Source organism: Artibeus jamaicensis, unplaced genomic scaffold (assembly GCF_021234435.1).
Source record: "Artibeus jamaicensis isolate MK-2021 breed Jamaican fruit bat unplaced genomic scaffold, CSHL_Jam_final contig_464, whole genome shotgun sequence".
NCBI lineage: Eukaryota > Metazoa > Chordata > Mammalia > Chiroptera > Phyllostomidae > Artibeus > Artibeus jamaicensis.
In genome coordinates, this window is record NW_026521842.1 from 18,627,722 (window position 1) to 18,654,289 (window position 26,568).

Genomic DNA, 26,568 nt, shown 5'->3' on the forward strand with positions numbered 1-26,568 from the left:
TGTCCTCCTGGCTCATAAAAGTCTCTCCCCACTTGGACTTTGTGTTCCAGCAAGGTGTTGAGGGGTCAGAATCCTCCTAGAGCAGCCATGCCCAGGCTGGGCCCCCCATCCCTCCTGCTCCTGGGTGACCCCTTGGTCCACAGCAACAGGCCTGGGCTGTCGGAATGGGCAGCCTTCCCTAAGGAGGGCAGCCTGTTTATTGAGTACAGAGGATACATTTACAAACTGAGTACACAAAATAAATAACTGCACATTCTCCATCCACTGTCCATGGTATAAAGGCCCAGGTGGGCCTATCAAAGGCCCAAGTCTCCAAACTTCCTCTTCCCTACTTTCAAGACCAGGCCTATCCTGGGCAAGAAAGGAAAGAATTCCCCAGGGCTTCAGGCCCTCAGAGGCACTTGGGAAAGTGAGGGGAGCTCTGAGGCCATGGGGCTTGGGCTCTCCACTGCCTTGAGCCAGGGGCACTGGGGGCAGAAGGAGGGGTTGTATTAGGCACAATCGACTTGGCCCAGAGTGGTCTCTTTGGCTTGGTTTCCCACTGGAGGTGGCACATGCAGAAAGAGGAGAGCCTGGCCCAAAGCTATCACAGGGAGGAACAGAGTGAGGGCCCAACCCTCCCTGCTGGCAGGGGCCCTGCACTCTAGCTAAGGCTAAAGCTGGGCCCTGGCTCCTCGCCACCCGCTGAAAGCAGCTGCAGAGGGAAGGGACCTGGGTTCCAGCCCAGTTTGTGGTGGGGGAGGCACCATGACTGACATGGGGAGATCGGGCTCAGGCCTTTGGGAAAGCAGCCATCTAATTCCACTCACCTCCTGCAGGGGCTCCCTCAAGCCTGAGATTCAGTGGGACCCAGACTACAAGGAGAATGCTGTGAAAAGAAACAGGACAGGCTGGACTAGGCAAGGCCAGGGCCCCAGGCACTCAGGATTCAGAGGCTGATCACACAGTTTGGCTAAGTTCCAGGGGAGCTGTGCAGCTCAGCAGAAGGGGAGAGTAGAGTAGCTCAGAGACCCTCCCTCAAAGCAGCAGCTCCTTGCTTCCCACTTCCTCTTGGAAGGTGAAGGGTGAGCAAGGTTCCTGGGATGCCTATACTCATGCTAGACACTAGATGGCGCCTTCTTGCAGCTGCAGAGGACCGAAGAGCAGAGCCGGAAGGGAAAGGGCCATGGAAGTACCAAGGGAAGAACCAGGACTGGCACTGGCACCCTGATGGGTCTTCTCCCTGGGAAGCCCCTGCCCTCTGCCTCGGCCCAGGTGCCTCCATCCCCCAGCTAGCAGCAGTGGGGCTCCCTTTAATGCCCCACAGTTTAGAAGGAGGCACCTGGAGAATAGAATAGGCATCTAGGGGAAGAGGGAGGTGGTGGTAGTCTCTGCAAAGGAGGCACTGAGAGCAGTGGCTAATGGTGGGCAGGAGCTCTCTCACAGTCAGAGGAAGGCTGGAGCATGGCATCAGCCTGCTACCAACAGGGTCACACAGTCCAAAAGGGCTGAGCTCCATGAAGGAAGACAGATCTTGGCTGAGTTCAGGGTCCATTTAGACTTGGCCAAGGGCTGAGAGTCCAGCCAAGGCACAACCTGGGCCTACCTGGGCCTCTCACCGGAGCATAATCATGAGGATCAGGATGCCATGAAATGTGGGGGGCCAAGCAGGAAGGTTTGGTGGAGGTAAGGGGGGGTTTCCAGAAATAACTGTCCCAAAGAATCCTGGAACCACAGAACACCCTCTGCCTGGCACTGCCTGCTTCTTTGGTCTAAGGAAGAGCCAAACGCAAAGGGTGAAGGAGAGTGAAAGCCAGGCCCACCCTTTCACCAACTTGTACTAGAGCTATTACCCACCTAAAGAAACATCAGTGCCAGGTCAGGCTCCTAGTTAAGAGGGCTCCCAGCCCCTGGGCTCCCTCCATTCTGTCACACCAGGCCCAGGGTAAGGCGAGGGACTACTGAAGGCACAGAGAAGTGGCTGAGCCATTCACCTACCACTGACCACATAGGCCCATCTCCAGAGAGGGCATTGGGCCCAGATGGCGTAGCAGTGTGTGACCAGGCTGGGACCACGCCATGTCTCAACCACTGCCAGGCAGCTCAGCCGTTGTACTGCTGCTGGTAGCGCAGGTTGAGTTCCCTCAGCTCCCGCTCCCGCACGCGGCGTGACTTGTTGGAGCGTGTAGAGCGGCTGGAACGTGTAGACTGGGCAGACTTGGTGCTCTGGCAGCGCGAGGAGGCACGTTTGAGGAGGTTCTGGGAGATGGAGCGGTGCAGATTCTTCATGGACGAAGAGGCTGCCATGCTCACCACCCACGGGTGCCTCAGGGCCTGCATTGCAGTCATTCGGGCGCTAGGGTCCACTGTCAGCAGGCGGTCAATGAAATCCTTGGCCAGGTTGGATACGCTGGGCCAGGGCTAGAGGCCAAGGACAAGCATTAGAGTGAGAGCACTCAGTAGTGCCTTCCCCATCCCAACAATGCCCTACCACAGCACTCAGGCCTGCCCAGCATGTGCACTCTCCCCACAAAGGCACTGCCTGGCTCTTCCAAGGTAGAACATTCTGGGCCTCCCTTCCCCACCCAGAGAGCAGAGGCTGTTTTGACAAGGCATCTGACAAGGAGAAGGGCCTGTGCCCCTCCCCAAGAACAAACTTCTAAGGTTTCCTGGACTCAGCCTGGTGCAGGCTCAGGAAGGTGGCCCCTGTCAAGAACCCCTCCCCCCCAACACCAACTTACCCCAAGACCACTGTAACTCAGGGGTTTTAAAGGGAATGATGCAAACCTTCATCTATATCCTTAGCCAAGCTGTTTTTATTTTTTCAAGAGAACAAATACATTTTTACTTATTTAGTTTTCAGTAAGTTTAAATCCTTGAGGGGTACAGCATTATGTGGATTCCATGTCCAACGGTCTTAGCAGGCAGGCTGCTCTAGAATGCAGCACAGACCACGCCACCGTTTCTAAGGGCATGAGTCACCTTCCCTGATTACTCTGGTTTTGCTCGGTTTGCCGCCAGAAGTCACCGTGTTGTTCTTTGCCATGTACACATAAGCACATCTCTTGACTACAGAGAACTGTCTCATCTTGAGCATAAACACCTTTAATTTTTTAACCTTTTTAAAAAATATTTTATTTATTTGTTTTTAGAGGGGAGGGAGGGAGAAAGAGAGGGAGAGAAACATCAGTGTCAGAGAGAAACTTCAATTGGTTGCTTCTCGCACACCCCCAACCCAGGACTCAGCCCGCAACCCAGGACTCAGCCTGCAACCCAGGCATGTGTCCTGCCAGGGAACCAAACCAGTGACTCTTTGGTCTGCAGGCTGGTGCTCAATCTGCTGAGCCACACAAGCCAGGGCAACACCTTTAATTTTTAAGAAGAACTACCCTGACTGGCTCAGTGGGTTGGGCATCACCCTGCAAATGGAAGGTTCAATGGTTCAATTCCTGGTTGGGGAACAGGCCTGGGTTGCATGCCAGGTCCCCAATTGGGGGTGTAAGAGACATAACTGATTAATGTTTCTCTTTCATATTGGTGCTTCTCTCTCCCTTCCTCTCTCTCTCTAAAAAATAAATAAATAAATAAAATCTTGAAAAAAAAAAAAAAAAGAGTTGTGTGCTCCATCTTGTTCTGGAGACCATGCTTATTGCCTTCCAGACATCTGGAACAGGCAATCCGAAATGACATCTGTCATTTCGGAAGTCCTGTTCCCAGCAGGCCTTGACAGGCTCCAAGAGCCACACTTAAACTCTAATCCCTGGATGCCCACACCAGGCCACTCAGAGACAAACTTCCTCATCCTTAAAGAGAGGATGCTCCCTCCCTCTAACTAACAAAGTAGTGGTGGGCGACGACAGGCCCTGCACTCAGCAGACACACTTAAGCGGCGACTACTGCTGCCCCCAACTTGGTTCCCTTGACCTCCAACTCCTTCCCACTGCCCTTCCCCACTATCGCACGAGGTGGAGCAGGGAGCCCACTCATGTAGAGTCCTGAAGAAGAGGGAGGGCAACTTGTAGTTGCTACCCTCCCTGCCCTTAGGAAGGCAAATCTCAACTTTTACTGAGCTGAACTGGAAGAAAGTAACAGAAAGACTACAATTCTCATCAGCCATCCAACAGGATCTCCCACAACAGGGGGCCAGCTCCCAGAGTTCCCTGGGGTGACAGATACTGGCCCTCAGGAGGAGGGTGAGTAATCAGGGCCTCAAGAGCATGCAGCCCAAGGAAGCCCATAAATACCTTGCTGTCTGAGAGTAGTGAGGGGGAGCAGGGAACAGTGGCCCTCCTACGTCAACAAAGCCCCATGGCTTGCTGCTGCCACGTGAACACAAGGAGCATCTGAACACAAGGAGGGGCCAGCCAGTCTGGACCATAGACACTCATTACAGCCCCCATCACTCAATGAAGAGAGGGAAAGAAGCAGGCACAATGGGGCCGTGGATGGACACAGCATATCTAGAACTGAGCAGGGTTGGGTCACAGGGCAGTGCTGCCCTGCAATCTTTTATGGTCTCGGAGAAAAGGAGGAATCATGGGGAACACACTATGGCTCAGCCTGGCCTGGTGGGACAGCCCCAAGACATAGCTGGCAGACTGGGCTAGCCAAGTGGGGCTAGGACATGGATTCTGCCTCCACCCCTTGGTCTAGCCAAGATAGAAGAGGGGCAACTCCTCTGCAGATTAAACAATAAATAGCTGCAAAGTTGGACCCAGAAGCCAACAACTTGAACACAGATGGATCGGAGGCACACCCGCCCAAACCAAGGCCCCCTGCAGCTCCAAACCAGTCCAATGCAGTCTTAGATGGGCCTCTCACCACACCTGCCATGTGGGCTTAAGCATCTTGAGCTCCAAAGTGGCACAAGCACACACCAGGCATCGACCCCTGCTGCTTTTACAGTGGCCAGTCCATTAGTGCCAAAGCGAGTCGGATTGATCTGCCCCTCTGACTCCCCCAAATGCTTGCCTCTCCAATTACTTGTGTACGTGAGACTGTGTGCAGAATTCAGATGGACTCATTTGTCTGAGGGCCAGCCCAGACCTCTCTGGCAGGCCCCAGTTCTTCCTGTCTTGGAAGACCTGTGAGTAGCTGGGCCTGATGGGTCCCCTAAGCCAATATGATTGAAGCCATGCTGACCTGAGAACCAGGCTGTGCCAATGGCCCCCAACCTAACCTGCACACACTGAGGGACTTGCACCAGGATGTCAGGCAAGCGGAACACACGAAGGGATCCTCTCCCCCCTCTAAGAGTAGGGCAGAGCTTAGGCTGACTTCCAGATTAGGGGCCTCTGGGAACCCTATACGGTCTCCAATGGGGCTCAGAAAAGAAAACCAATTCCAGTTCTGGCCCTAAATCCAATTCAGCACCTCCTAAAAAAGCATTCAGCACCTACTGACCAACCCACCTCCTTCCTCAACATGACTGGGCTTCTGGAAACACATGAGTATGTCTGTCAGCCTGTGGCTGGACTGACTGGCCAGGAAATATTCTGGGCATAAGGAAAAGAAAAATGATTAAACAGTTACGCCCTTGGGTTTCCACAACTGTAACTATAGGCTCTAGGTAAGGAACAGAACTCTCACCTTAGTATACTTGGGCCCAGATCAGGGGCACATGTGGGCCTCAGGTGGCTGACAAAAGGGACAGGCCCCAGGAACCAACCTGGTCAGTCTCCCAGAGGCTTCCACCTGTTTCTGGGCTGCCATGGAGCACAGGACATGGAAGAAAATGTCAAAATGTCAGTCTGCCTTGCCCCAGACACTCAGGTCTCCCTCTGCGGTAGGGTCAGAGGACAGCTGTAACACCCAGGAGGACAGCTTACACCCTCCTTTCCACAAGTCTCTCACAAGTTGTGTGGGTAGGGGATGGGCTCTGTCCTGAGGACAGAGAGAGGCTGCTGGAGGAGGGACATCACCTCTACTCGGCTCTGACCATCAGGTTGGCTGACCTTCTCTCTAGTCCATACCCTCCAGAGTCCTTGTCCCCTTGTAGTCATGGTAGCTACTACTGATAATGTCACAGCAGAGAAGCCAACAGGGTCTAGAGGAGGGACCCCTCCCATGGGTACTCCATTACCAACTTCACCCCCTTTATCCCCTTTTCCTGCTGGACCAGCCACTCCTCAGCAGTGGAGTCCAAACCTCCCTTGGGAGAGAGGCACCAAATCCCAAAGGGCTTTCCACTCCAGCTCAAAGGATGCACCTCCTTATTCCCCAGCCCCTCCCCTTTACCTTTCTCTACTTTTTTTTTTGATGTGAGAGAGAAGCACCAACTGGTTGCCTCTCATACCCACCCTAACTAGGGATGTGTCCCGACCTAGAACCGAACCTGCAACCTTTTGACTTATGGGACGACACCCTATCAACCGAGCCACGTCAGTCAGGGCACAACTTGTTCTACCTTTAATGTCACAAGGACCTAGCAAGAACATTACCCAAGCCACTACCAGTGGTCTTACCTGGAGCTCAAGGGCTAAGGGAAAAAGGACAGAGACAGCTCTCTGGCCTGGTTGCAGAGAGAGGAGGAAGCTGCTTCTTTCCAGCAGCAAACCCAGCTCACAAGGCTTGCCCTAGACACCCTCTGGCAGGCAGGTCTGCCCACTCTCAGGTGAGGGGTGAGAAAGGTCTGGTGTCTCTTCCAGGTGGCATCTGGGTGACAGATTAAGTGTTAGGCTACGAGCCTAGCAACCTATGTTCTATTTCTACCTACTCTATGTGATCTTAGAGAAATCACAGTCTCCTCACTTTTAATACAAAGGAGATAAATGCAATGAATTCTAAGCCTTTCCCAGTTTCTAAAGTCCTGGATTTTAAAAAGATGGTTCCTCATACTTTTTTCCTTGTTTGGTTAAGGAAAAGCATGGCATCTAACATTAAGCCAATTTGACCTCTTTACATGCATGTGTTCTTTTCCGGCCCATGATGACTCTGGGGAAGGTTCCCTGGCTAAGAACGCAGCCCCACCAAAGAACTGCTAGGGGAAGCAAGGGAGGAAAGACGCCTGGGCTTTGCTCCCATGACTCAGTTCTTCCCTCAGCTTTGTCTCAGGATGTATTTTCAGACCCAGAATTCCCACCCTCAAATGCCTCCTTCCTGTACTTTTGTGGGCTTGAAGGGGCGCAGAGAAAAGGGCACTTTGGAAATTCTAGGAAATGGAGCTTCAGGTGCACTCAGGAGAACAGAACCACTGTGTGACAAGAACAGCACACACTGAGGCTGCCCACGAGGAAAAGCGTTTTGAAAACTTCAGCAGAATTAGATACTCTGTGGCAGCAGAGCCAGTATCCCTCCTCTAGTCAAGACAGTAGCCATCCCAGTGCCCGGGCTTCCAGACCAGACAGAACCCACCGCCCTGGGACCTGGCAGGGGGTGGATGGGGACCAAGTAGCAGAAAAGAGAACGACGTTGGGAAGAGAGCCTGAGGGGAGAAAAAGAAGGAAGGTAAGAGAGTTTTAAAAAGAGGCATAGAGCCCTTGACTGGTATGGCTCAGTGGATTGAGTGCTGGCTTGCAAACTCAAAGGTCGCCGGTTCAATTCCCAGTCAGGGCACATTCCTGGGTTGCAGGCCCAGTCCCCCGTTGGGGGCGTGTGAAAAGCAACCAATTGATGTCTCTCTCACACACTGCTGCGCCTGTCCCTCTCTTTCTTCCTCCCTTCCCCTTTCTAAAAATAAGTATTTAAAAATAATAATACCTCTCGAATATAAATACTTTTTAAAAACAGGCAGAGAGTGAAGATAAAAACGAGAAAAGGCACAACTTCAAGGTCAGTAAAGCTGCATTCTGAAACTTATTCTGAGAAGAAGAACAAAATGAAATCCTGCGCCTCCACCGGTTCCTGCCCAGAGCCCACAGAGTGGAGGACAGGGACAGGAGGCAGACAAAACACAGCTCAAGGGTCAGGAGAGATGCCGTGCGTCCGATGTGGAGTCAGGGGGATGTGCCAGCAGACAAGTAACACCTGCTGTTAACAGTGTCGTGGACCAGCCCTGGAAGACTGTATTTCAGAGCCTGCTGCACAGTGGTTTCCTCTGTCTCCACCCATGGGTTCTGCTGAGGCCAGGTGGTTTCCAGGGCCCAACCAGGCTTTCATTTTTTTAACTTCTAATTCTACTTTAATCAGAATTCTAGTTTCCGAGGCAGTTTAGAAACCCAATGTCTGTCAGCATATCACTCACGCTGTGGCCTCTGCCCCCAAAGGTCGGTATCCTTGGAACCCTGGTACGCTGAACTCCGCCCGGGGCAGGCACTTGGTCAACACAGGGTAGCAAGATGAGTGAAGAGATGAAGGTGCCAGCTTTCTGTCCAACTGGCCAGGTCACACTGGAGTGGTGCTCAGGTCTAGGCACAATCGCAGGAGAAGACAGATAAACTGAGGCCAGACAGGCATGCATGAGAAGGGTGACCTTGCATGAAGGCAGAACTGACCGAGGATGGAGATCCTGGAGAGGTACGGTCAGCGGGGAGTGGTTGGACCAGGGGCTTCCACCTCAGCGGTGGCAGAAAGGAGATGTGCAAGGGAAGCCGTTGACAGATTGAAAGAGGTCAGAATGTGGGAGAGACAGCAGCCCCAGCAGCTCCCAAGGCAGTGTGGGGGCCTAGAAATGACAGGGCCTTTGAGAGGGCAGAGCTATCTGATGGAGACAGACAGTAACAGCAAGAAAGGGAAGGGGCAGATGGGGAACCAGTAACCACTCCGAACACAACCCCTGACACATCCCTTTTGTTGGAGAGGCCTTGGTGGGGGCCAGAGGTGGGAAATAGCAGCCATGAAAAGCAGCTCTGACCCTGGGTCAATGAGATGCTATAGGTTGTCAAAGCAAGGCATTTTGGTAGAAATGGCTGAATACAGCAATCCTGGAAGATGGGCACCTGTTTCTGTCACCACGGAAGTGCACTGCTTTCTGGGAGTGTGCAACCAGGACGGCAGTGGCAGAGGGATGCCTAGCAGACAGGGCAGGGCTCCAGGGAGCCAAGTGGTGGCCCAGAGATGGCACATCCAGGAGATGCTGCTGCTCTCCACTCAGAGCCTGCCTCCTGCCCCCACGAGGAGGGAGCCACTCCTGTCTTCCTCCAAGAGGCCTCCAACCAAGAGGAGGTTTCCATCCACGGCGACCAATGAAGGTCCACCGCCCATACCCAGTGCATGAAACCATGCCACCTCCCAGTGACCAGACGAGGATCTGAAGGCATCTGCTCCTGCAATGAAGGGAGACTTATCTGTCGAACACCTACTATGTACCAGGAGCTGTGGTAAGGTATGGACACATGGCCCTTGCCGAGGGATCCTTTCTGAACAGATAAGGGGGCACTGACTGCTTGTCCTACTGGGACCCTCACATAGCGCCTGCATCATCATCCAGTACTTAATACCCAGCAGCCACCAATGGCCAGGCAGGAAACAGGGCTTAGGGATGCCTCTGAGCAAAGAATTCTAAATCAACTTACAATTTTTTGTTATGTTAACTACTCAGACACAGGAAAGCCATCCTCTGACTCAGGGAGGAGGGGGCAGTGAGAAAAGAATGAAGAAGTGATGGTCCATCACAGCCCCCATATACTCTGAAGTGGGAACATGAGGCAATTAAAGGCAGACAGCAGAATCTAAGCAGGAGCCAGGAAACATGCCACCCACCTCCCTGCATTCTATTCTCTCTGCTGCCAAAATGCACATCCGGTCTCCAGCTTTCCCACGTCCACCTGCAGCCCTCCCATGGCTCCAGGGCAAGGTCTTATCCCCTCACCCAGGGGCTCCCTGTTGGAGCACAGGAACCAGGCTGCAAGACCAGCCCCCACAGGTACCCCTTCACCTAGAGAGCACTGAGATGGGCCACACACTCTCCACTTCATTTCATCCTCAACACTGCAGAGCAGTCACTTTAGAAAGTGGAGAAGAGCTGAGCCAGGAATGTCAGTGTCAGCTCTGACACTCATCCTACCACAGGGCCATCAGAATTACAAGATGGCCCAACTAACTGCCGTTGGACCCCCGGTAGATGGTCAGCCCACAGCCCAGAAACCCACCCCTGGGGAGCCACCTCCCACCAACACTTCTCCCCCAGGTAGTGGCAGACGGGTCCTGTGGGTGGGCTGCCTGCCCCACAAGGATTCTGTCCTCTGCACAGCAGCAGTCACTCTCCTGAATGAGGCTCTGTGAAAGGCTCTGCCTAAGCCCATCTGTTCCTGGTGTCGTCACCCAGTCTTGCTCGCAGCTCAGGGACTGCCCAGAGGTGTATGGCAATTAAAGGTTGCCAGACACGAGGAGGCAGCAAAGCTGCCATTGCCATCTCTCTGCCATCGGTCCTCCAAGAGCCACTTCATCTGTCCTGCCTCTAGGAATAGAACTCTTAACAAAAGCAATGACATTAGGCCAGCAGCGTCACATTTCATGTACCAGTCCTCTAGTATGGGGTGCAGATGATGCCTCACTCAGTGTCGCTCACTCTGTGTCACTTGCCCCTTTAGAAACAGCTGCCCCAGCCCTGCTGGGCCTTCCACAGCAGGAAGCTGCTCTCTCAAGGGGGCTCTTTTGTATCTTCAGACTACTCTCAGTCACGCAGGCCTTCCTCACACCTGATCAATGTGCGTCCCCAAAGTGTCCATTGTGACTCTAGCTTGGCCTTCTCCACCCTGACACCTCCAGTCACTGGGTAAGTGTTCAGATCTCTCCTCTCGAAACTATGTGTCACAGCCTTCTCCCTCCCAGCTCTCCCTCCTCTTCCAAGAAACCTTTGTTTGCTTCTAAGTAGGTCTGGCCAGCAAGCCTCCAAGCATATCGCCAGCAGTCTCCCCACTTTTTCCTAGAGTCCAGCCACCCAGTAGAGAGCACACCCAGCCAGCATGGGCAGCCTGGTCTGCCCGCCCGCCAGTAACTTTTTGGGTGCCTTCCAAGGGCATCACCAACAACCAGTGTGCTATTTCCCTCAGGAGAAGCCAGGAGAAAGTATTGAGAGCATATGCGCTGATACGGTGTCCGCAAGGACCTCATAAGCCATGGAGGAGAGGGATGTCCATAGACGACAGCCCAAGAAAGTGTAAAAACAGTCCAACAACATGCTGAGACGTTTGTCAAGCAGTAGGCTATGGGGATGGGAAAGCTGAGATAGCCTGGATTTAAATCCCAGGCCTGAGCCTTGGCTGGTGTGGCTCAGTGGATTGAGCACAAGCCTGCAAACTGAAAGGTCACTAGTTCGAGTCCCAGTCAGGGCACATGCCTGGGTTGTGGGCCGGGTCTCCTGCTGGGAGCATGTGAGAGGCAACACATCACTGTATCTCTTGCACATTGATGTTTCTCTCCCTCTATCTCTCCCTCCCTTCCCCCCCCCCCAAAAAAAAAGTAAATAGATAAAATCTTAAAAGGAGAAAAAAATCCCAGGCCGCCGAACACGCTTCTAACTGTGAGAGCATGGACCAGGTACTTAACCTCACTAGCCTCAGTTTCCTCAAAGTAAAGTAGACATTGAGGGGGGAGAGTACACCCACCTGACTGACTGCTGTGGAGGTTGGAGATTTTGAGGGTACTCAGAAGGCACTACACGATGGCAGCAGTCAGCATTATTTGGAAAGGAAGTAATGGACCTCTTCTAAGGGTTGGGAGCAGAGGGGAAAGCTTGAGCAAAAACTTACTGTGGGGAGTATGTAAGTGGAGCAAATGTCTTGGGTATGTGGTACATGGGGAATGGGGTGAGGCTTGGGGCCAGAGTATCTAGACTGTCAGGATTGCAGCGGGCAGGGTACCAAAGAAGGACCCACTTGGTGTGCTTCCCTCTGCCAATGGGCCCCACCCACAGGGTGATGCCAAGGCAGGACACTATGTACACTCCGGCCCAAAAGGCAGCCTGAGTCCTCTCTCAATCTGCTCTCACAAGCTGATGAACCTACAGAGCCACAGGAGGGTTCTACCCTACACCCCTTCTCTTCCTAAATGACAACTCATGCTTACCACATAAAGCCCACTTTCTGGGACTCCGGATCTGCCCCAAACATCCCCAGGAGGCCAAGATGGGATTATTCTAACAGCTCTCAGTAAGTCTTCCTGCTAGTATCCCACAACACTTTCTGGTGCCTGCCCCCTTCACTATCAAGAAACCAAAAGGCCCCTTCCCACATAACACTCCCAAGCCCCAAGAAGCCTCGAACACTACAGAGCTCCTGACACCAAACACCAGACCTGACTCACCCTCGTCAACCTCTGCTCCATACTCCCAAACAATCTCCTGTTTATTGTGGAAGCACGGTCAGTAATGCCCCCTTCTCTGAGCCTCCTCTTGCTTAAAGCCTACATACTGCAAGATGTTCTCTGTTCAAGTCCACAGTACTCGAGATACCACTAAGAGGGGGCAAGTGACAGTAAGGGTGTCCCTAAAAAGGAACCAAGTACCAGAGGACACACTGTCAGGTGAGGAATGCACACCTCCAAACCTTGCTGAGCTCAAAGTGGGCAGCCCTCTATTTACACCGAGAGTTAGACGGAAACACTCCCCTCACCACGGCGTGCTGACAGGTCAGTGGCAGGGCCTTATTCCTTTAGACGGTCTTTATAAGGGCAAATGACTATCACAGAGTATAAGGCAGATGGCTGGACGGGGCAGGGGCTGAGCCCAGACCTAAGGGGGGCCAGGCCAGCCACCTGACTTAAGCCTGACAGCCCACGATCCAGACTGCCCAGGCCCAGGGGCTCCATGCCAAGGCCCATGCTGGCATATACCTGACAATAAGAGTTCATTATGTGGACATTTCCTATTTCTAGCCCTTTATCCCCAAGCGATCTTAAGTTCCATGGGGATGGGGATGGGGATCTTCCCCAGGTGCACTTATGGGTAGGCAATGGCCAGCAGGACAGAAAGACAGACGACTCATCTCCAATTCGGAGAGCCTGATCTTATGATGAGGCCTCCTTACCCAAAAAATAACCCAGACAAATCCAGAGCTCTCTGTCATTCAATGGTAGAATTTGTTTTGAGGATCAGCCAAGCTCCTGGTAACAGACAGGTGTTGTCAGGGTTGGCCAGGAATTCAACTCTGGAACTAGAAACTGATTAAAGGTAGCAGAGCCAAAGGCTGTGCAGTACCCCCTAAACTTTGAAAGCTCGATTCATGCCCTGTGATTCTAGCAAAACAGGAAGTAGAACCCAGGACCCAATCTTGTGGCTACAGTAGAAGCAGGAGGCCTGAATCCACTCCATACCCCATTCGTCATTCTCTACCCTCAGATAATCAATAGCCAATTAGCAAGACTCCATAAGCTCCAATTAGAAAAACTGCCTGTTCAACAACTGCCAGAATCAGGAAGTTTTGGGCAAACCTACAGATTTCTCTAAAGAGTCTTTCCTTTGTCAGCATCTCTCGGGAAACCTCCCTCCCTCCCATAGCTGAGCTTGCTACTCCCTCTGCCAGCAGGACCCTTATTAGCCTGGCACCACACGGAGCTCCCAGAGCAGAGCAAACCAGGCAGGGCCTAGGCACAACACGTCCTCTGTGAGGTGGATTCTGGGGCTTCTGACCTATGATGAATCCCGGCCTAGGCCAAGAGTGAGTAGGACAGCGTCCTCTGTGACCACCCCACTGCAGCCTGGGCTTCCACCCCCCACCCCCTCAGTGCTTGTTCTGTAGAATGCATTTGGAGCAAGGAAGAAAACATGAGAAACTTTAGGGAAGAGCTGGAGAATGTTCCAGTTTCTTCTTTGCCTGTGGCCAGCACGGAGGTGGCCTGAAGAGGAAGACTTCCCTCCTTTCCTCACACCACCCAGAGAAACATGGCCTGGGAACTCCCCCGAGAAGGGCAGCCCCCACCCACATGAGGGAAGTCCCTGACTGACCCCACAACCATGTCTGGAAGGCAGGGATGGAAGATGGACCTCGAATGTGGAAGGCAAAGTGTTGTGAGGCTTTGGGTAACTTCTGCAGGAAATGTTGCTCTGGGTCAACTGTCTGGAGAGAGAGAGCCCAGTCTGAAATCCCGGGGAGGAAGCTGGGCTGCAGAAGGGATCTGGTCCCAGACTTTCCCTTCCCACCATGCTGGTTATTTAAGAAGCATGGAGAGCTCCTCAGCAAACCCAAGGCTGAGGGGAACACTGTGGGGAGCACTTGGGGGAGGGCTCCCCCCTGCCTTGGCAGAATCCCGTCGCCCTACAAAGCTCATCTTTCCTCCTACATAAAGCCGAAAAACATCTTTTTCTTCAGAGCTTTGCTGAGCACACCATTATACCCCGGCCTGCAACGCTGTTCCCTGCAGTCAGTCTCATTTCCTACCCCATCAGCATCCTGCCTCAGAACTGACCAGCTCTTACTTATTCTGCACCTTCCTTTAGCTCCCAGCATCACTGAAACCTAATGGATTTTTCCCCCCAGGTTATCAATGGATCCAAAGACACAAACTGATGGCCAGCTGTTTGAATCTGGCCTACATTTAGCAATTATTGGCATACAAGGTACTGCTTAACTATGTGAATTAGATTCCAACACTTTAAGATCAGATTTTTCTGATTCTCTTTCAAAAGCTGGCAGGTCTGGAAGTGTGGAGTCCTCACTTCCTCGGTGCTATGCAGCAAAGCTGGCCAGAGATGAGCAGCAGCTACTCCTTGGGACAGGGCATGGCCACTCCAGCTTGTCCCAGGCCCTACGGAGCAGACACTACGGAGGCCCTGCCTCACTTCCTGTCAACCTGCCTGAGCTCACCAATCGCTGCAGCGCTCCTGCCTGTGCACTGACAGCTTCCCACCGCCAGTGCCTGCAGCTCTCTGCTTCTTTGCCGGATGACTTTCTCTGGCACTAGCTGGCATTCAGGACAGCCCAGAAGTGCTAGAGATTTAAAGCCCTCAAAGAAATTCTTGACTCATACAGGAGTCGATGGATTGAAAAGCACCCACTTCCCTACCCTGAAGGGTACAATTCTGAGACACAGTCCCCATGATTATTCAGAGTCCCTATTGGGACCAAGTTCCGGGGCCCACAGTGGCAGTCCACTCATCAATGTATCCTTGATTGCCTTTTTCCCCTTCTGCCTCATTTCCCCCACCCTTCACTTGTGCTTACTGGAATCACATTCCAATGAAATTATCTGCTCCCAAGTCCTTGTCTTAGAGCTCACTCCAACTCAGACACCCCACCACTCTCACTTCATTGTTTTTACTTCACCTGCCTGGCCCCACCAACACGGCTGTCAGAGATAATCCCTCTGATGGAAAGCTGCAGGACAGAACCCCCACCCATGGGCCTCCCAACATCCTCGGAACGGAACAGACTCACCTCCCCCGAGTAACTGTACTTGCCCCTGAGGATTTGCCGGTACAGTCGGGTGCGGTTGTCATCTTCAAAGGGCATGGTGCCACTAAGCAGGATGTAGGCGATGACACCCAGTGCCCACATGTCCACTGAGTTGGTGTAGGGCTTTCGAACCAGGACCTCAGGGGCAATGTACTCAGGCGTGCCACAGGTAGTCTTCATCAGGCAGTCGTCACCCTTCTTGCGAGCACTGGCCAAGCCAAAGTCGGTAATGATGATTTTGGAGTCAGTGCCTGGGTGGTAGTAGAGCAGGTTCTCAGGCTTGAGGTCTCGGTGTGTGATGCCCAGCGCATGCAGATACCGGACGCCATCGAGTACCATCTGCAACACCCGTGTGGCGTCACGCTCGGTGAAAGAACCCTTGGCAATGATGCGGTCAAAGAGCTCTCCGCCAGTGGCTAACTCCATCACCATGTACACACGCTCCTGAGTCTCAAACACCTCCACCAGCTGGATGATGTTGGCGTGGCGCACCCGGCGCAGTACACGCAGCTCTGACTCACACACTTCCCGCCCCTCCCGGTACTTGGTCTCTATCATCTTGATGGCATATGGCTGCCGGGTTGCCCGGTGCTCCACACGTACCACTCGGCTGAAGCTGCCTCGGCCAATTAAGGCTTTGATGTCATACTTGGCTGTCACACGTGGGTCGAACTTAGCCCTGTACTTAGCCACCCTGGCCCTGCGTGGTGGTTCTGAGGGAGGCTCTGTGTGGCCAGTAGTGGGAGCACCAGGACAGGAGTTCGCACAATGACTGGCTGCTGGGAGCCCAGCTTTGAGAGGGCCAACACTGTCCACCTCCGTGATGAAGTTCTCATACACACAGCTCTTAGTGCCACTGAAGGGCTCCACCTTCTTTACCAGATCCAGCTGGACATCCTTTGGTGGCTCAGGAAGGACCTTGCTTGTCCCACAGCCCATCACGGACACGGGGGCATCCTCTCCGGCGAGGCTGGCAGGACCTGCTCTGCAGGCAGCGCCTCGTCTACACCTATGCAGACAGAAGAGAGGACAACTCAGCATAGCTGGGGACACCTCTGAAGGAATACCAGCCATCCTACTCCTCCTTGTCCCTCAACAGTCCTAGCCTGAAGACCTAGCTCCAATATGGTTTCCTGGGAGGGAAGATGGCTTTGGTCCCTAAGTGCTCAGAGCCCAGGCTCAGTGGAGAGTCCAGATGAAAAGACTGGATCTGAGCATCAGGGTCTTGGCTTCCATCTCCGTGGATCTTACTCTCATGCTGCTTTTCAACCCTGAGAGAGAACAGGAACATGTACCAGGCTCAGCTGTTACTGCCCCCACCTTCCTCCCTACTCTGCCTGGGTGCCTTATCCTAGTTGAAGTTCTGTTTTATAAATGTTAAAGTCATCTGCCCTAGCTGGTGTAGCTCAGTGGGCTAAGCATGGGCCTGCAAATCAAAGGGTCATTGGATTGATTCCCAGTCAGGGCACATGCCTGGGTTGCAGGCCAGGTCCCCAGTAGGGGGGATGAGAGAGGCAACTACACTTTGATGTTTCTCTCCCTCTATTTCTCCCTCCCTTCCCCTCTCTCTAAAAATAAATAAATAAATATTTTAAATGTTAAAACTGTCCTCTTATTACTCTGACTCATCTTCCCTGAAATGGGGGTGTAGAGTGTTGGAGGCCTGCTCTCCAACACTATCACTCACCAGGCCTCAGAGGGCTGCTTCTCCGAGGCCTCCCTCATGTGTATCTTTCCTGGCCCTCTGTGCCTCCTTCAGGCACTGACCCCTCTGCAACCAACGCCTCCCTGGGCCTCTGCCCTGACTGCACCCTTTCCCGGGCAGCTCCCACTGCTTCGGAATTAAAATGCTACCTAAGTCCCAGAGCTAGCTGAAATAAATTCCAGTGAACTTGGGACCACAAGCCTTAGCACAATGCCACCAGGTAGCCACCAAACTGAGCATCATTCGAGAGGCAGAGGGAGCCTTAAGCTCAGAAAGGACAATAGCAACCCCATCCAAATTTGACTCAGGCTGTGGATCTGGGTGCTCTGCTTCCTTGGGATGAAGATCTAGGAGCCTTCCCCATTTGCTTCCCAGACAGAGATGTTCCAATCCCTCAGTCCCTTAATACCATGCAGCTGGCGGGACCCTGGACAAGGTGAAGTGTGGAAGTACTGCTTTCCAGAGGTCCTTCTACCCAGGCTGCCCTTCTCTAAGTCTATGTGAGGGCCCCACGGGTGAAAGAAGAGAGCCGAGAATTTCCTCTTAATTATAACATAGAGAATTGAGGATAAAATGATCAGTTCAGATTACACATTTACCGAACATCTATTAGACATACAGGAATGAATAAGATATCCAAAGTAGATTATATTTCAATGCACACACAAACACACACACACATACAAAGCAAAACATAGTAAACTCATAGTCTAAGTGAAAGGCATAAAAACACAATTTCAGTATTGAGTGGTGTTAGGCTGGAAAAACAATAGTAAATACATGTAGAATTATGCAGGGGTTAGGGAAAGACTCCTGAAGGAGGTGACCCCCACACTGAATTTTAAGGAGGAATGAGTCAGATGAGGAAAGGTGGTGGGAGTGGTGTTTCAGGCAGAGAAATGTCCAGAGACCCAGAGTAGCACCCTGTGCCTGGAAACAGGCACTTTGCTAGAACAAAAACAGGCTTAGTGTGTGTGGGGGGCGGGGGTTAAGATTTGAAAGGTGAGCAGGAACCAGACTGTGGAGAGTAGCACAAGTTATGGTGAGGGGCCAGGACCTTTCTAGAAGGTATGGGGAAGCTATCAAAGGGTTTACAAAGAAGGAGAGGTGCTCAAGCTATATTTAGAAAGAAGTGAGAGGCTGGCCCTGAGTAGTATGGCTCAGTGGGTTGGGCATCATCCCACAGACCAAAGGCTCCCTGTTTGATTCCCAGTTAGGGCACGTGCCTGGGTTGCAGGATGGGTCCCAGGTCAGAGGCGTGCAAGGGGCAACTGATGGATGTTTCTCTCTCTCTCCCTCCCTTTCCCTCTGCCTAAAAATAAAGAAATAAAAATCAAAGAAAAAAGAAGGAAAGAAGGCAGGCAGACAGGCTGGCCCAACTGGAGAAGGGTCAAACTGACTAAAAGGACCAGTGAGGGAGTAGTGGCCTAGGCAGTGGGGTGGAATGGAGAGATATCAGCAAGAAAGCTGATCAGGACTGGAGGCTGGACATAGGGCAGAAAGGGTGGAGTGAGGGCGGCACTCAGTCCCTCACTCAGGCTCCCGGGCAGAAGGGTTGGGAGTGCAGCAAAAGGGACAGGCTCAGAAAGCAGTGGGAAGAGTTCAGGTTTGGCATGTGGAACATTTACGTGACATTAACTGAAGGTCGCTGGATGCAGAATCTAATATTTGAAAAGAACTGGTCAGGGTCAGAGACTTTACAGTTGCCCAAGGGTGGTACTTGGTGCTGAGGGGCAACATCTAATACCCACCCCTACCTTCTTGCAAAGCCAGCAATATATCCCATCAAAGGCAGCAGAAAGAGACCTAGGTAGGTTTCCTGCAGCACCTTGGAGGTCAAGGAGAAGACACAGAGGCCCTCAGGTTCCATTGAGCAGAGGGCCTGAATTCAACGTGGTGATACTGACCAATGTAGCCAACTCTTGCAAGGAACTCATCTCAGAAATATACGTGAAACCTTGATTACCAATCCATCAGATAAAAAGGAGGAATTTGGAAACCACAGTTTAAGGGCTACAGTTTTTTAATCAGTATGTTAAGTCAGTATGTTTAAATCAATGTGACTCTCAGTGGTATGAGGTTTATCTTCCCTCACAAGAGGAAAAGATTCCTCCACCGAAACAAGGCTCTTCAGGATTTACTGCAGTTCTCACCCAAATGCCCAGAAGATCCCACACAGGAGTTTAGGAAATTATATTTAAACAAAGGTATTTAGAAACAAGATTCCTGGTCACAGAGACCGAAGATTAGAACTATGGACTCTGGAATTTTGCAAACTCATCTTTTCCTTCAGGGAAAACACAAGACCTCAATCCAGTAAAGGGCTACGGCTCGGAAAGGAGAGCTCTTGGGCCAGGACTTCTGAGGCATAAAGCAGGCCCCTGATCCCCAAGACCACACGGTAAGCAACGCCTACCACCACCCAGAAAAAAGACAAACTGCATGAGTGACCCGCACGGCCACTCAGTTGTCACTTCTTCCTGGTGAGGAGGCAGAACCCTAGATATACAAAATAAATAACTATCTCCAGGCATGCACACTGGCTCTGTTTGTTTAAATGTGCATTCCTAGTTGGGTCCTAATGAAAAACACTAAAGTTTACAAAAGAAAAAAAATCTGCCCTGGATGGTATAGCTCAGTGGATTGAGAAACAGCCTGAGACCCACGGGGTTGCTGGTTCAATTCCCTGTCAGAGCACATGCCTAGGTTGTGGGCCAGGTTCCCCAGATGGCAGTGTGCAAGAGGCAACCAATTGCTGTATCTCTCACACACTGATGTTTCTCTCCCTTTCTCCCTCCCTCTGGAAATAAAATAAAATCTTTTTTTTTTTTAAGATTTTATTTATTTATCTTTAGAGGGGAAGGGAAGGAGAGAGGGAGAGAAACATCAATGTATGGTTGCCTTTTGTGCGTCCCCTGCTGGGAACTGGCCTGCAGGGAACCTGCCTGCAACCCCAGTATGTGCCCTGACTGGGAATCGAACCTCGATTGTCTAGTTCGCAGGCCCGCGCTCAATCCACTGAGCTACACCAGCTTGGAAATAAAATAAAATCTTAAAAAGAAAGAAAGGCAGGACTGTTACACAATGGGTGTGAGTGAATATTTAACACTACTGTCCTCAATAACACACTACAGAAATGACAGGCCACCCTGGCTGGTGTGGCTCAGTGGATTGAGCACTGGCCTGCAAACCAAAAAGTCACTGCGTTGATTCCAACTCAGGGCATATACCTGGGTTTCAGGGTAGAAACTTGTCCCAAACCATTTAAATAGTGACAGCCAGGCATGGACCCAGATCTCATGGTTTTTTTCTACCCAGAGCTCAGAGCTTCCATTATGCAGAAAAAACTCTTGAAGAACCAGAGCCGGGCTTCACCAGGTCAAGGCCTCAATCTTTCTTCACACCACTCAGCTGGTGAATCAACAAATAGACCTTTTCTGAAGGGCCTGCCTTCTGAAGCCTCCATGCCAAATACAATGTGGGTCACACTGCTCACTGCTGTACTTTGTGCTCTATTTTATTTATTATTTTATCATATTTTCTCCACTACCACTTATCCTCCCAATACTCTCTTCCACCCCCACCCACCCCCACTGCTGCACTCCTGCCTGCCTCTGTTCACTGCAGTTGCCAGCCCCTTGAGGGAAAGGGCCACTTCTGAACTCTCTGGCACCCAGCGAAACACTGAGCTCAGTGCAGGCATTCAGTGTTTGTTAACAATGAACGAAAGATGGTCTGGCTCTCAGATTTCTATTTGTCATGAGGCAACAAGCCCAGGACCTCAGAAATTCAAGTGGCAGAAAGAGGCCAGATTGATGGTTAAACCAGAGCCACGCTCTCTGAGCACCTGTGTAAATGTCAACAACAAAGGAATCGGAACTCTCAGGTCTATTTGGGATTTACGGATTGTTATCTGAACTCCAACACAAGTTTGTCCACAGCTGCCAGACCTGACCCCATCAGTTAGGGAGGCCAGGAGCCTAGGAGCAGGGGTGAGGATGGATTCTGAAACAATTTCCAAAACACAGAAACCAGGTCTACAGATGTCTCCCACACAGGGGCCCACAGACACCTAGCCCTCTCTGACAACACTCCTTCAGATTGTTCTTCACAGCAAAGCTTCATGACCTTTCACCTGCAAAGATTTCTACATTCTGCTCCCATGTTTTGAAGACTGTCTTCCAAAATGAAGTAGGCAGTGATCTCTCAGTAATCCCAGAAATAAGTAACTGCTAAACAGCATGTCTAACTGTCATGAGGCGAGCAGAGATATACCAGGCAAAGTCACCTATCACTTTAGATAAAACCCCCGAACAGGGACGTCTGCAGCCTCAGGTGGGACTATATGATTCTGTTCTCTAAAACAGAAGTCTGACATGAGACCAGCGATTGCATGTTCAGAACTAGTACTATGAGACCATTTTCATAGAATGCAAAGATATATTTGTACAAGAAAGTTTAAACATCATTCTTTTTTAAAATTTTTACTTATTTATCTTTAAAGGGGAAGGGAGGGAGAGAGGGAGAGAAGTTTCAATGTATGGTTGCCTCTTGTGTGTCCCCTGCTGGGAACTGGCCTGCAACCCAGGCATGTGCCCTGACTGGGAATTAAACTGTGGTTGTTTGGTTCCCAGGCCACGCTCAATCCACTGAACTACACCAGCCAGGGCAAGCATCATTCTTTATAAAAAGGAAAACTGGAAACAACCTACATACCCATAAGTAAGGAAACAATTAAATAAATTGAGATCTATTCGTATAACAGAATGAGCTGCAGCTATTGAAAAGAATGAGGTACATCCATGTATACTGACAAAGATACCAGTTACTTAATTTTATTGAGTGGCTTCATGCCAGGATACATGTCTATAATGTCTTAAGTAGTTTAAAATAGTATATAAAAGTATATGTCCCAAGAGGGGTTTTAAAAAGTTAGACATATACATGGAAAAAAAATATCCTGTAAGGGTAGAAGAGAAACTGTTGGCAGTGGTCACCTCTAGGTGTGGAAACGTGGGGGGACAGAAGGAAGGAAGGAAGGAAGGAAGGGGGACTCTTACTTCTCACTTTATATACTTCTGTGCTGTGGTTATGTTTTTAAATCATCACCACATAAGTTTTCTAAGTTAACAAAAATATATATTGTAGAAATCTATAGACTAGTAATATACATAAGGGCAAAAGCTGGACAAACATACACCAAATTATTGGTGTATGTGTCTAAAGACATTAGTACTTATTCACTCCTGTAATGTTTTAACTTTTAGCATTATTTCATAATAAAAATTGTTATAAGTTCTTTTTAGAATATAGTTACTTGGGACCCCGCATCTCAAGGACGTGGTAATAACTGGTGAGCAGACTCCTCCTTATGACTAAGAGAAGGAGAGAAGTTCAAAAGTTTGTTGTGTCCTCTTCATTTTTTCATGACCCCAGCTCCACCTAAGACATTCCACCTGCTGCCCCTCCCATCATCAGAAATACAGACTCTGGCAATGTACCTGGGGTTTTCCTTCCAAAATTCCAAGGATTGACCCACAAATATCTACTGATCCTCTAGTGAGCCAGGAACTTTGCCAGGGATTTTGCCAGACACAAAGAAGGTAGCCATGGTCTCTGCTCTCAAGGAACTTAAGCCCAGACAGTTTCACACCAAGAGTCCCAAGACATCCTTCAGATGTCCTGTGAGGCCACTTAGACACTAGCAACCTGAAAAGGGTCCTTCTGATATAATTTTCCCCCGGCAAATGAAAACATCACATTTTTCTACTTTAGCATCACATTAGACACCATGGCAACAGAGGGCTGTACCAAGAATTAGCTCAGGGACGACCTAGCCAACACAAATCAGCTTAATACTCACTGAGCAAGATTCTTGGAAGGAAAAGAAGTTCAAGTAAGTACAGTAACTCTCTCCAGCTTTCAACAAACAGAATTGGTTCTCTTCTCCCAGGGCTCTATTTCTCCAATTTTTCTCTGTGTGCCCTGTGACCAATGGAGACAGATGTTTTCAGCTATCTCCAAGCTCAAGGGTCAGTGCTCTGGAACACCAACAGCCCATTCACATCATACACTTGGGAAGCTCTGAAGAGGACTGAAGGTGCCCACAAAACATGCTCACATTTACAGAGTAAAACAGAAGGCCAAATCAAAGTCTCATCCATTTATGTGACCAACAAAGAACCCCAGTATCTAGTTCAGATTCTATAGACACTAAGATCTGCAGGGGTATTCCATTCCAGGTAAGGCAAGTCTAGCTCGATGCCAGAAGCAAACAGATTTCCTGAAAGCTGCACTTTCTCTATCCCATTAATACAACTTAACAAGTGCAAGAACTGCAATTAGACTTGGACAGTGTGCTTATTTAGCAAACTCACCCTCTAGTGAGTAAGGATTTCTAAGGGAATGGCCAACTGCAACTGCCCTCCACAGAAGCAGTTTTGTCAGAGTTTTCCCTGATTCCCTTGAGGAAATCACAACACAAGGCAGCCTTTTACATGGGGCTCAGTCCGAAGAATAAACAGGCTTACTAAGATGAGATCTACTTATAACGAGGGGCACCTTCTGGGAAGAACAGCCATTAGTAAACACAGAAGCTCCCATCTGCTGAGTTCCAACTGTGCTAAATGCCTTATACATACTCTTCTCTCTGCAACCACATAAAGTAGGCATGACTATTCCTATTTTGGAATGAGCAAACTAGGACTCAAAGAGCCTCAAGATCTCATAACAGCCAAGAACTGACTCCCAGTCTTTCTGACACCAAAGCTCATGTCTTACCATGAAATCGGACTGCCTGCCCAAGGTACGGGCTATAGGACTGCAAGGGGGAGCCGCAAGGCAGAGCTAGCCCTTCCCACTAGCTCTTTTTTGTGTCTAGAAAAACTACTTTAGACTATCAAAACTGACCTGGCCACACCACCTACCACACATGCAAACACAAAATACAGGTTACCTGTGCTCATCTCAGATCCTGGGCCCTGATAGGTGCCCAACAACACAGTTGAATCCCTGTCCATTCTTAAACCAGCAATCTATTGCAGCTGCACATTTAGCTCCTACTTTATGCCAGGCAGAGCCAGACACTCAGGTGCACATAAAAAACACTATCCCCAAACTCACCACCATGAGACACAACATGATCTAGTCAACAGCAGTCTCATATGTAAAAGTAGAGGACTGTGCTCACTTGGGCAGCACAGATACTAAAATTGGACCGATACAGAGATTAGCATGCCCCTGAGCAACAATAACACACAAATTCGTGAAGCATTCCATATTTTATGCAAAGAAAATAGAGGAGTCATTGGCTGCAAAGAAGTACAGAGGAGTCATTGGTTATATGTGAAACAAGGGGGGGGGGTTTCCCAAGGAAATAAAATCTAAGGTGAATTATAAGGACAGATGTAAATTTCCCAAAGTGATGGGTGGAAGGGGAAAGAAGAGTATCATAAAAATGAGAAAACCGACTGGCTCGCGTGGTTCAGTGGATTGAGCACCAGCCTGCGACCCAAAAGGTCCTGGGGTTGGATCTCCGGTCAGGGCAGGCGCCTTGCGTTAAAGGCTAAGTCGGGGGGCAGAGAGTGTGAGAGGCAACCACACGTTGATGCCTCTCCCATCTTTCTCTCTCCCTCCCCCTCTCTCTAAAAATAAATACTTCTTTCAAAATGAGAAAACTGGGTATCTAAAGCACAAGGGTATTAAACCACAGAGCTAACAGAAGGCTCACACGCCCCAACGACAAAATATGTAAATAGAAGTCAAAATGCCCAGGTGTTGACTTTAGGGTTAGGCCTCTATCAGATTATGAAGAGCCCTGAATGCCTTCGTAAGAAGCTTAGCTCTCGGCGCTAAGGAGCCAGTTTCAGGCAGTGAAGGACTTACTTAGCTGAGCATTATCACTTCAGCAGCCTCATTTGTGGGAGTGAGCATGGACAGTTGGGCTTCCCCTCCTAAGCAGAGGGATGACTGACTGGCTTGCGGGGCAGGCGACCTGGCTGGACTCAGGCCTGCTTTTTAACAGACTGAATAAGGAAGTGACCAGCTCCCCGCCAGCCCGTGGCGTTCACTCGCAAAGGAGGAGTGTGGAGTAGGTGCTGGACACAAAAAGGGAGTGAGGACAACCGAGTTAGTTCACCATGACCGACGCCGGCTTGGCTGAACAGCAGCAGGCAGGGCAGCTGACCACGTCTACCAGGCCCACGAGGCCCCAGAGAAGGACTACCTAGAGCAGCAGCACGTTTCAAGGCCACTCCAGGCTCGGACGCGGGGAACCCCGAGCAGACATTGCATGGCCTCCTCCCCAGCCCAATAGGCCCCGGCACACCTGCCACGGGCCGAGGGCTCGGGTCTGGGAAAGGACAGGCCCGGTGCGCCAGGAAGCGACCGTGGCCGCAACTCGCCAGCCCCTCCCGCCCGTTGGGCCGTAGCCCTGGGCCGGGCCGCCTCACCTCGAGGGGGCGGCGGGCTCTTCGGCGTCTTGGCGGCTGCGCTGACCCTCTCGGGGCCGTGGCCACGGCCACCGCCGCCGCCATCCTCAGGCGTTAGCGTCGTGGCGTCATCACAAAGCGCGTTTGACGCCAAAACAAACCAGGGCCGCCTGCGGGGCGGGGTGGGATGGGGGCGGACCCTCGGGAGGGCCGGGCCACGCGGTTGGGGGCGCACCCAGCCCGGCTTGCCAATCAACGCCTTCAGGGCGGGGACGCGCGCTCTAGGGTTAGGAGGCGTTTAATTGCTGCTCAACTGTTGTTCGCCTGTAACCTGCGGAGGAACCTATTCTAGAAAAGAAGGTACACCTGAAACTAATATAAAATATCAACTATAACGGAAAGTAAAAAGATTAAATTTTAAAAAAAGAAAAAGGAGGAACTGCGTAGAGAGGAAGTTTCAAGCTCCTGGTTAGCGGAGAGAGTCTTCTGTCATACAAGGTTGGGGACATAATACCATACCTGTCAACAGGTTTCTGAAAGCGCCTCTGAAACTCCGCAAAAGATCGATTTAAGTTGAATTAACAAAAACATTTTTGAAAACTGCAGTTAAAATAACTCTGGCACTCGGCTGAGTTAAATTTGACCTCTATCTCAGAGGAGTTAAAAATGGTACTTCAGGGATTGGTGGTCAGTCTTGGGCAATTTAGGAACAACAGATATTTGTTGTAATTGAATTTAGGTGTATCCGAAGACTGCAAAGCAAGTAGATTTTGTTTAAAAAGAAAAAACTTGTTATCACTCACAATGACTTCTCTGTAAGATCAGAATTGTCTCACTACTTTACAGACCACCCAGACTGCAGGGGTGGGCAAATAGATGCTGCAGATAATAAGATTGTAATCTCTTTCCATCTTCCTCACTTTGGTCTGTTCATTGATTCAACAGGTCTTTACTGAATGAACACTTACTTTGTACATGGGACTGTCTTTAATGGATTATATAAACCAGTGATTTCCTTTCTTTCATTCCTTCTTTTTATATTAAAATTGCTACACAAAAATACTTCTTTAATTGATTTTAGAGAGAGGGAGGAAAGGAAAGAGAAACCGATTTTTGTTGTTCCATTTATTTATGTATTTATTGGTTGATTCTCATATGTACCCAGACTGGAGATCAAACCCAAAAC

The 26,568-nt window shown here is 50.5% G+C and overlaps 1 protein-coding gene and 1 non-coding gene across 2 annotated transcripts; one reads left to right on the forward strand and one right to left on the reverse strand.

Annotated features, from left to right (window-relative positions):
- Positions 1-157: 157 nt before the first annotated feature.
- On the reverse strand, positions 158-25,526 carry PSKH1 (protein serine kinase H1). The gene is made up of 3 exons (XM_037162606.2): positions 25,404-25,526; positions 15,231-16,257; positions 158-2,400 (listed from the first exon to the last, which is right to left on the reverse strand). Exons 2-3 carry the CDS (start codon positions 16,185-16,187, stop codon positions 2,083-2,085), a joined length of 1,275 nt encoding a protein of 424 aa, XP_037018501.2. The 5' UTR covers positions 16,188-16,257; positions 25,404-25,526; the 3' UTR covers positions 158-2,082.
- Positions 24,135-24,237, forward strand: LOC119061962 (U6 spliceosomal RNA). Its single transcript, XR_005084892.1, has one exon. It is a non-coding gene; the product is annotated as a U6 spliceosomal RNA (small nuclear RNA).
- Positions 25,527-26,568: the final 1,042 nt, after the last annotated feature.

Bases quoted from the DNA above. Each gene is read 5' to 3' on its own strand.
- PSKH1 (XM_037162606.2), bottom strand. From the start codon at position 16,187: ATGGGCTGTGGGACAAGCAAGGTCCTTCCTGAGCCACCAAAGGATGTC. The intron at 2,401-15,230 runs GTGAGTCTGTTC...CTTGGCCTCTAG, and splicing joins AGTACAGTTACTCGGGGGAG to CCCTGGCCCAGCGTATCCAA.